Source organism: Thermobia domestica, chromosome 16 (genome assembly GCF_964235325.1).
Source record: "Thermobia domestica chromosome 16, izTheDome1.hap1.1, whole genome shotgun sequence".
Taxonomy (NCBI): domain Eukaryota; kingdom Metazoa; phylum Arthropoda; class Insecta; order Zygentoma; family Lepismatidae; genus Thermobia; species Thermobia domestica.
The window spans coordinates 184986264-184997056 of NC_137469.1; the positions used below are offsets into that span (position 1 = coordinate 184986264).

At 37.2% G+C, this 10793-nt stretch overlaps 1 protein-coding gene across 2 annotated transcripts in view; it reads right to left on the minus strand.

Annotated features, from left to right (window-relative positions):
• Nucleotides 1-8466, minus strand: part of Mccc2 (methylcrotonyl-CoA carboxylase subunit 2) — a 72853-nt gene extending 64387 nt beyond the window's left edge. Inside the window, exon 1 of one of the 2 annotated variants that reach the window (XM_081743375.1) lies at nt 8445-8466. Coding sequence is in view for 1 of the 2 variants with exons in the window: in XM_081743374.1 (XP_081599500.1) it covers nt 8030-8143 (114 nt within the window). In the remaining variant the exon portion in view is untranslated. Of the gene's footprint in view, nt 1-8029; nt 8417-8444 lie in introns of those variants that run through there. The other variant, XM_081743374.1, reaches the window with a different exon arrangement.
• Between the last annotated feature and the right edge of the window lie 2327 nt (nt 8467-10793).

The window sequence follows — 10793 nt, forward strand, 5'->3', positions numbered from 1 at the left end:
TTCGATTAAAAAAGTACCAATAACCTTTTTACCTCGGTTTTTTTTGTTTGTTTGTTTGTTCAAGACTGGAGGCATTGTAGAACATATTACATATGCTTTCACGCCTTTCTGCGTCGAGACATAGTGTCTATCATAAATTAAAAAATATATTTTCTGTTATGCCTATTATTCTTATTTTTTCGTTCAGTGCATCCCTTAGTATTTTTCAGATGTTTTCAGATCTCTGCGTGAAAACAGGGTGGTCCAGAGGGGAAAATGTAAAAGAGGATATTTTTAACAAAATAGCTTTCTTCGCGATTCAGGTGGAGACGTATGGATTGTACCGTTTGAAAGGCGGTTCTATTCTGAACAATGCTGCCAACAGCCTCTGAAGAAAATAGGCTAGATGGTCTTCAGAAATACGCATTTTTACGCAAAAAGTAGCTAGATTTTGAATTGCTAACCTATAACACACATTGTAGATTTAAAAACCTTTTTTGTGTGTATAATTTTAAAGTGAGTTGTAGTAAAATTTGAAATGTTGAATTTTATTCGCTGAAGACTAACGAGGAACATACATCACTTTAAATTATAATAAAATCCATTAGCAACTCATCTGATTTGTGAAAGTCAACAGCCGTATCATCAGTTGAATTGAAATAAGTCATTTGAATTTAAGTTGGATTGTGGATTGGTTGTGTTTGTGTAGACTGCCACTGTCTATCAGTAGTACTTCTTTCGGCAGATCATAGTTCTTACAAACACATCTTATTTTTCCGTACACCCACATGAATCATGATGATTGCACTGAGAGTTTTCAAGCTAATTAGATATTCTATTTGTTTCCTTTAATAAACAAAAAACTATCTCTGTGTTTTGAAGAACCGAACAGTTTACTAAATTTGTATTAGCAAACGCATTCTTGCAATGAAATGCAAAATTACAATAACAAACGGGACTACTACTGGAACGACATTAAAATTCTTTCTAAGTCCATAAGTATTGTTAAATAGTTGTAAATCTGTGGGTGGGGGAAAGAAGAAGAATGAAAAACGTGTTTGTTGCATAATAAAACACCCTCTGTCTAAAGAAATCAATTAATACGATAATATACACGGTGTATATTGACAAATAGAATAATTTTAAAAAATCACTTTATTTTCGAAGAAAAATATTTTAGAATTAATTTAATTGCTAATAAAAAAGCCAAAAATGCCAAAAGATTTTCATAAAATAAGGTATATTTAAGGCTATAAGCATTTCGTAGATTTGTATGGCTAAATGCCTATCCAAATAGGCTAAATTGGCATCACTGATTCTGAAGAGAATAATGTACAAATCATGATTCTATTATAAATAGGGATGTCTGAGTAAATTTGTATATTACATACGGGTTATCTAGGGCATTGTGGGGATGTTCTTAGCTCATTGTTAAATATTTTCCCCGCCCTTACTATTCAAGATAGCTTGAAATTTTATACACACATTTAGTACACCCCTTAGTATTTCCCAGTTGATTTTGGGATATGTGCGTTAACAAAAAAGAGTTCAGAGGGGATCAAATTTGAAAAAAAAAAAAATCAGAAAAGTCCCATTTTCTCTCAAAATTTCCCGCTTCAGGGACATGATAGGAAAATGTGAATGTTACAGTTTCAATGGCTGTTCTATTCTGAAGGGAATGAGGTATGAACCATGATCCTAGGATAAATAGGGATTATGTTGTAGCTGCTTGTCTGAAAGTCTATAATTTACCTTTTTAAAAGCCATAATTTAAAAGGGTTAAGAAATATTGTTTGCGATTGATATAGGTTAACAATTGGGGATTAATTCAAAATTCAACCATAATACTTTCATTTAAATGGCATAATTAGCATTTAATACTAATTCCTAATGTCTTTTCTTCAGTTCGGGACTTGTAATTTACGAGGAGAAAGATTTGATTTAAATCAAAAAATCGATTTAAATAAATAAAAAAACCAACAAAAATGATTTTTAAAAAAATCATGATTTTTTTCCACCCTGCTCTTACATGATTTTTCAAGAGCCTTGAAGTGTATGAACCGATTTGTGCGCACTTTGATTTAACTTCAAGAACTTTTAATGCTAGAAAAGTTCCACAACCGAAGTTGTAATAAATAATACTAACAGAATACCCATTCTTCGCACGGAGGAAAATACGTTTCATTATGGATATAAAGGGCTGGAATTTGATTTAAACTGGATCGGAAATGTCACTGTTTGTTCCAGCGATCCTGAAAACTATGGATTCGACACTAATACCGCTTATTTTCGATCATTTTTAAGTATCTCCCCCTCCCCTAAGTTACATCGTTGAAGTGAAATGATAAAGACCGCGGTGGCTCAATGGTCGAGCGTTGACCTCTGGTGCATGGGATCCTTGGTTCGATCCCAGCTCGCGCTTTATGATGGACAAACACCGTGGTTTTCTTGGGGTTCTCCCGTTTCCTCCCACCTTCTTCATTCCACCATTCCCTTCATTTCATATCATCGTCTCCTTTAGCCTAGCCGGCATAAGCGTGGGACGTAAAACTTAATGATTTCATTTCATTTGGAAATGATAAAAAACAATCCCAGGCCCGAATCTTATCTATGTTGAAAATTTGATCGATATCGGCGAGTGGTTCAAGAGGTTTGAAGTCACAAATATAGTATCTTTCATTTTTATATAAATAGATAGTCACTAATGGTCCTTGATCAATCTAGCTAAGTCTCCTCGCTATCTATACACAACTATCAGCGTTCCTGGAGGTCTCAGAGGCAAGCAGCTGGGTCACAACCTCACCAACAACTGTGGACTGCTTTATTCATATCGCTTATGAAAGGTTTTGTAAAATGTATTGCAAAAGCCCGGTTTGTAGAGATCATTAAAATTCTTTTTGCTCCTATTCCTAGGGTTTCAGCTGCGCAACTACGCTAAAGATTTGAAGGATCCTCATCTCTTTCTATCTACCGTCCCTCTCTTTCTATCTAGAGGAACATTTCCTTCTATCTACCGTCCCTCACACTTAAGTTTTCATGTCGCTTCCCTTTCACCAGTATTTTCACAGAAAGAAAATAAGGAATCGCATGGCAACATACCAGGTGAAAACGAAGAATGTCTAGAAACAAAGAATATGATGTTTTCTCATGTGTTATTGTAGCAAACATTATGGGGTCTTGCATCGCCACGCAAGAGGAACCATTTTTCATATACAAAACAGGTCAGCCATGCGGCCTCGAATGCCATACACAATTAGCTGGTTGCTACAGGTGAGGCACGAATGAGCCGATTCATGGTATCCTACATGTATTTGATAGAGCCCATGTCCAGAAGTCTAGAGAGTGAATTCATGCTTTGGAAGTGGTTAGAGTGTTCTTTCAACCAGTCGCGTATCATTGCAATCCGATGACGTGCCGCATTATCATCTTGGAAAATCCCACTGTTCGCAGGGAACACCAAATTCATAAAGGGTTTCAGATGACATACCAGCTGGACCTAGCGATGACCTACCGACGTCCGATTCAAGACGACCAGAGGACCCAAACCATGCCATGTAAAGACACCTTAAACAATTACGGAGTCAACACCAGCTTAGAAAGTGCCCTGTTGACAATTAGTCAATGGCCTCTTGAGTCTGCACCAAACCATACCCTGCCATCTGCTAATAACAACTGAAAATATAGCTGATATCACTATGCTACACGTAGCCAGTTATCTATGGCGTAATTCACGTGCTCTCCAGCCCATATGATTCGCCGTTGCCGATGGGTAGCGGTTATAAGCGACACTTGTATCGCCGGTTACGACTGCGATATTCCATGGAGGCCAAATTGTGCTTCTAAGACTCATTCTGGAACGTGTTGCATTAATTCGTGCAGTCAATTTACGGACTGTTATTCATCTGCTTGCTCGAACGAGTCTGCTTAGACGTCGTCGGTCGCGGTAATTCAACATACATGGGCGGCCACTGCATTGTCTCTGATGGATCGTAATTCCTCCAATGCAGTACTCACGGAGCACCCTTAACATCGGGAGCGAGAAAATTTCGAGCCAGGACGACTTCCGAAATTGAAGGCCCCATTTCTCTCATCCCGCGCTCAAACGCAGATAATTCCCGTTGGGTTACTATCACTACGATACAACGCGATTCACTTCAATCACAAAAGTCTAACTGGCACCACTGAATGTGCTTTGTGCCGTGGGATTGGTTTTCCGCGACGTCAACTACTTCCCTACCGCCATCCCATGATTTCTGACGTTCAGTGTATATTCACTTTACTATACAGAAACTACACAGTCTTGTCTCTGAGACAAGCAGACCCACCATGAATCGAACCTCGGACCATGCATTAGCCTCTTGGTCAGAAAGAGGAATTACAAGGCATTAATCAGTTCCTTTATTTGTGGGATTGTAAATCGTAAGCGGCACGTTACCCCCTAAATCTCAAATTATTCATCACACTTTTGAACCACAACAAAAGAAGTCGCCACTGTCTCCAAGCTCAAGTGGCTTAGTCTCATTACTTAAATGAATCAAATACCATTGCCTTTACGCACAACTCTCAAAGAACGATATACGTAGTATACAGCAGATTATTTTTATATCAAATTCCGTACAGATTAAGAATAGAGAGCAAATGTATGTAACAGTGAAAACCATATTTCTTCATGGGAATAATATCCTAATGACATTCACATATTTCTTTTGTTGCAGATGCCGCATATCTTCCAGCACAATTAATTGCTCAAAAGCCATACTAATCACTTCACTACTTATCTCTTAATACTTTACAAACTGTTGCTTTGTTAAGGTCTACCTACATACTGCCATAATTTGGGCGAAATGTTACGGAACTAACTGTAGTTCCATGACTTTGGTGTACACAGTTCACAAATTTTTGATAATTAAATAGAGTTAAACAGAGCAAAGACAGTTAAGAGGATCACGCGATTTGGTTTGCCTTTATAATAAGGATAAAGAGTATCTAAATATTTTCGCCCAGATGTTTATGCAACCTGTAATTCGTAGATGTTTTAGAGGGTTACATACTAGTGGTGCGCGAAATCTACATTTGTGAAAAAATGGTATATGGACAGCCAGTGTTAGTCGTGAAGATGTTAACGCATTGACTGCATTAATGAACTCGCCCAAAACCCATCTACCTATCTATTGCAAATAACAGAAAATCAAATATTCGCTTTCGTTCGTGAAGTAATGGATGTATGTACGTACATATGTATTAACATTATAATCTTACAAGGACCATTAGCGTGATCCTAATAAGTAGAATACTGATGATATTCAGGGGGGGGGGGTTTAAGAAGGTCTTTTTTTAACGTCTCATGATTATGCACCGAGGCTACGAGAGACAATGATGGATGAGATAGTGGAAGTAACCGGGTGGAATCATATATGATACTGGTGGAATCATGAAAGTGGAAGTAAACCTCCGAGAAAACCTATGTACACGGTGTTCGTCGATTACAAAGCCCACTTGGCTTGAGCCACGATCGAACCAGGGACCTCACGTGCCAGATCTGTGTGCTCTATCACTAAGCCACCCCGTGCACCCTATTCCTTCTCCATTCTCTGGACCAGAGCTGTCCAAATAGCGGCCCGCCAAACCACTTTCTGCGGCCCACAAAGCTCTCATGATTTGCAATTGTTATTACTGATAATATTCTCATTTATATTTATTCATTCTTTTAATGTTTCCACTCTTCTTTCCAATTAAGCAGTGGCGGATCTAGAAGGAAAACTGAAGGGGGGGGGGCAGTAAGAACCCAGACTATGATAGGTATAGTATAAACGTACTATAAACTTACAAAAGTATATAAGTAATAGCTTAAATTATTTTTGTCACTCAAAAAACTGAGGGGCAAGGCCCCCGGGCTAGATCCGCTACTGCAAATAAGGCATTTATTTAGCCCTTCTGTACAACAACAACAAAAAAAGCGGGCACCCACAGCAACACTAGAGTCGGCAATGTGACTACAGGCAAGGCATCGTTGCTGAAAGTCACGATTATTTCAATAACCAATACATCTGGTCTAGCTTTATAAAACAGACCCTTTCTTCCTCGACCACCCACCCATCCACACACACACACACACAAACAAACAAACTCATTTTAGAATGAAACGAAGATGGCATTGTTGAACGTCAAGCAAAACTCTCCCACCCCCTCTTGACATTTTGTGTTCAGTAAAGGTCAGAGCCCAATTTACCACCTGATGCTTCTAGTGACAACAATACTTCCTATAACGTTTGAAGTTTCAGAACTGTGGCCGTTTTTATTCTTTATTTCGGTTTTTCTTTTTTTTTTTTTTTTTCCTTAATCTTTTCGGGTTTTTAGCACTCGTCATTTCAATAGTTGATTGACCGTTGAAGTGGTGTTCATTATGCAAGTGTACATTCTACAAGTGTTAATTTTGTTTTGAGTTTGTTCCATTGGTGAAATGAGTGGAAGAAAACGTAAAATAGAAAATGAAAATCAAGAATAACAGGAGCGTTGGGAAAATGACTATTTCAACAAATAACATGGGAAAGTTGCATGTTTAATATGCATGCATTATATTCTTTGTGCCTAAAGAATATAATGTGAAGAGACATTATTCAACTATGCATGATAATAAATTCAATAAATATGAAGGCGAGGCTCGGAAAGTGTTGATCAAAAATTTGAAGAAAAAAATTAAGCAGGAGCATTCCACGTAAAATCAACCAATCAAATGACAAAATCTGTCCTAAAATGAATGTGCACCGACGAATTCTTGAGGCAGTGACAGTGAATTTCCTGATGACAAAATTTTACCTAACGTTTTTAAGCCTAAAAATACTGGACCTACTATCGGTACAAACGCCGTATAAAATTATTTTAAGGGGTGAAACCATGTTTCTTAATGAAGTAATGGGTTACTCGAGCAGATGGTTCTACCAAATAGAAAATTCATACGTTTTAATAGATAAAATACAGGTGAAAATTTATAGGTAGGTCAATATAGGTGAAACACTTTTCGTGAAGGAATGAGACTGTGAATATAAGCAATTACTGTCAATGCAAAGGATATTGAAATGAATTTTGAGTGTTAGTGATAATATTGTATGTGTTAAGTGTGATCTTCCGCTCTCCTCATTTATGCGTATACCCACAGTCGCTGACGGGCTTGCTCCCTACGTACACTCCCCCTCGCTATCGCTCGGATCGGCAAGGTTCTAGATTACTGGTCCCCCTTCCCATTGAGCAGTAATAAAGACAGAAAACAACGTGCCCTGCGGGGCTCTAACCCGCCTTCACTCGCTAACGCTCGCTCGGCAATACTGTATAAATTAAATGTATAAACTTTAGTACAGAAAGAAACCTACGCAGCTACTAATCTACATGGGGGACTAGTAATCTAGAACCTTCCCGCTCGGACCCCCTACTGCGCTCCTGCCCTGACTCGGTTAGATAGCATTCAGTGGCCAAGTAGCACAAATAATCTTTGAATTTTACGTCCCACGTTTATGCCGGTTAGGCTAAAGGAAACGGTGATGAGTAATGAATGAAATAGTGGAATGAAGAAAGTGGGAGGAAAGAGGAGAACCCCGAGGAAACGCACGCACACGGTTTGTCCACCACAAAATTCACTTGATGGGGGCTACCACCTACCACAAATTGGTTTGTGTTTTATGCGATTTAGTTTTTCATGTCATACGTCCACACACTATTTATACTGAGCCCTCCTGAAGTCAATCTGCAACTATAGAGCTCCTCACTTAGTGCATGCTCTGTAAAAAGACATAGGAAAGTCTAACCGGACCTGAAAATGTAAGAAATGTATCAACATTTGGTAGAACTGTCTGCTCGAGTAATGCCAACATATTTAATAGCTAGTACCTTAAGGTTCTTTGTTACTTGTACCTTCATTCAAAATTTCAAAAATCTCCCACTATTAGATATTTTAATGACTTTGCGTTCTGAACTCATCTTAAATTCTGAAGAACTGCTATGAGGTTGAGAACCTGTAACAGCTAGATCTTTTAATGACTTAGCATTCTAAACTAACCTTAAATTCTGAAGAATTCCTATCCGGTACAGAACCTATAACAGCAGCTTCATCTGTATGATAATATCGACATAGATATCTCCTTACAGAATGAAGAACAGCTCTTTTGAACATAATGAATAATATTTTGTCTTATCTAAATCTGTGCAATATAATTTGTATCATTCACTTATATTTCTCCTTCTGCATTTAAAATTGCCACCACATACATTACTTCCCACTTTTCAAAGACTGTAACTGCGCAGCTCGCCATGCTAAAAATGGATCAGCTGATACAAGATAGGAAACTTTTAAAATGCAAGTATCATACTGTTTCATTAAAAAACGGATGTTTGTTTTTCAGTACACAAATCCACACAATTAGCCATTCCGTAGCGATTTACATCAACACAAGACCAACTTTACATTTGTGTACTTGGTGTTTGCATGCTTTCCGTTACGTTGCACACCGCATTTTTTTTTATTTATTTTATTTTATTTTATTTTATTTTATTTTTTTTTTTTTTTTTACGGAAAGCGCGGTCCTGATTAGACCCCAGAGCAAGAGTACGGGAGTATGTCACAGGGACGGCGCCAGGAACTCTTGATGGGGTGGGCGGAAAGAGGCGGACCTATTTCCTGGGTGGGCGGACAACGAAAATGAGAACTGGGTAATGTAGACATTTTTTGACAATAATTAAGTTTAAATTTTTATAGTCTTTAGTTGGCTAAGGCTCAGACCGAAATTGGGGAGGAACAAGGATGTGGAAAACAGCTGTCTTGGCCTTATAGAAGGTACAATTTCGGCATTCGCCTGGTGGGACTGGAGAAATGCAGGACTTAGGATGGGCTATAGGCTCGACCTACAGAATTCAGCGTGGCAGACACACTACCTCTAGTTCCATTTTTTTTTTTTTTTTAAGCAATAATAACGGCGTGTACTGTGTAGTCGATGAAGTTCAAGACAGCTTTAACTCCTCTCCCTCCAAGAATGCACATGAATGCATAGAAATAAAAGAAGGTTCCAACAACACAGACTAACAGATAATACTCTACTTTTCGTTAATAACATAAAATACACAAGAAGTAGGTAAAATAAACCAAGGATAAAATAGGCTACTGCAAACATTTTTATCTTTGAAGGATTTATTACAAGAAAGCAAGAGACAAATATATATATATATATATATATATATATATATATATATATATATATATAAGTCTGTATATTCAGAAGCAATACTGTCGTCTTCGCTCTCTCCAGCATCTAGTTCATTTTCACTTTCTTCGTAATCGAACACTTCAAATTGCGAATCCTGGTTGTCATATGTATTTATATTTTTGTCTTTTTCTCTATTGAAGAAGGATTATCACTAACGTCAAGCGGTCAACGGATTGAAAATCGCGTTTCTTTGAACACAAGGAAGACACTGAGCCTGAGAAGAGATCGCTGATAAGTTCTTTCGACATATTAGCTGAACAAGCACCGACCACCGAGACTTCTGAACGCAACAGAGATCAACTCAAATTTTACAATTTTTCTGTAATGTATTCAAAACAGTAAGTTAAGATAACGAAATATATGCGAAAACGTATTTAGATATGTATTAGGTCCATAAATTACCATATAGCATATATTCAAATAAAAAAAGGCGAAATTTTGTCGCTGAAAAAGAAAGCTAGAAATACAAAGAGCCCCATTAACTTCAATAGCTTAGGGCCCCATCAAACCCAAATCCGGCACTGGTCATCTTCATTATTCTACTTCTGTTGGGGTGGGCGAGGCCATCCATCGGGTGGAGGTCGCCCACCCTTAACGCCGTCCCTGGTATGTCAAGACAAAGTATGCACGCAAACATTTAGTGCCTTATCGTGTACATTATAAACAAAAAAATACTAACATATCTTCTGGCGCAGATATTAGCTTTTGTTTATTATTATAATGCACACTTGGAACATCAGATAATTATGGAAAAGAGTAATGAAAAGATATTTATTTAACAATGTTCCTCAGTTAATCTATTAGGGATATACTTAGATACGAAATTAAACTGGAATGTGCATACTATGCAACTTTGTAAAGGGCAGTATATGTGTTACGTAAATTAAAAATATATGTAAGTAAGTCTATTAATCACTGCATATTATGCTTTCTTTCACTCTCATCTGTCGTATGTCATACTGTTATGGGATAATTCTTTCGGGGCACAAACAGTATTTAAGTGGCAAAAAAGAGCGATAAGAACGATAACAGGAATTCCAGAGAGAGAATCTTGTAGACATTTTTTCAAAGATTTTGAAATAATGACCATCCCGTCCTTGTACATATTATCAAAGAAAACTGTACTAATTATGTTACTCGAAGTAGTGTTCACTAACACAATACAAGGCGCAAAAATGAAATAAATATTCCCCATGTGCGGCTGTGCAAAACTCAAAATAGTTATAAATATATAGGGATGAAATTGTATAATCTATTGCCACTTCGAGTGAGAGAAATGGAAATTAAAAATTTTAAATGTTTTTTTTTTTTTTTTTTGGTAAAAAGTGGCTTAGAAAAGTGTATATATATTATTTCAGAATTTCAGGAAGAAATTTCAGGATTAGAATAGAAAAGTGTAAAATATAAAATATTGTATTGATTAATTAAAATTCTAAATATTACATGTATGCAAACTTAAATTTTGACGTTGTCTATTACAATATCATGTTGTTTAACGACAATAAATAATTCTTATTCTTATTCTTATTCTTAACAACTGGCTCTCTGTCTCACAACGCCATC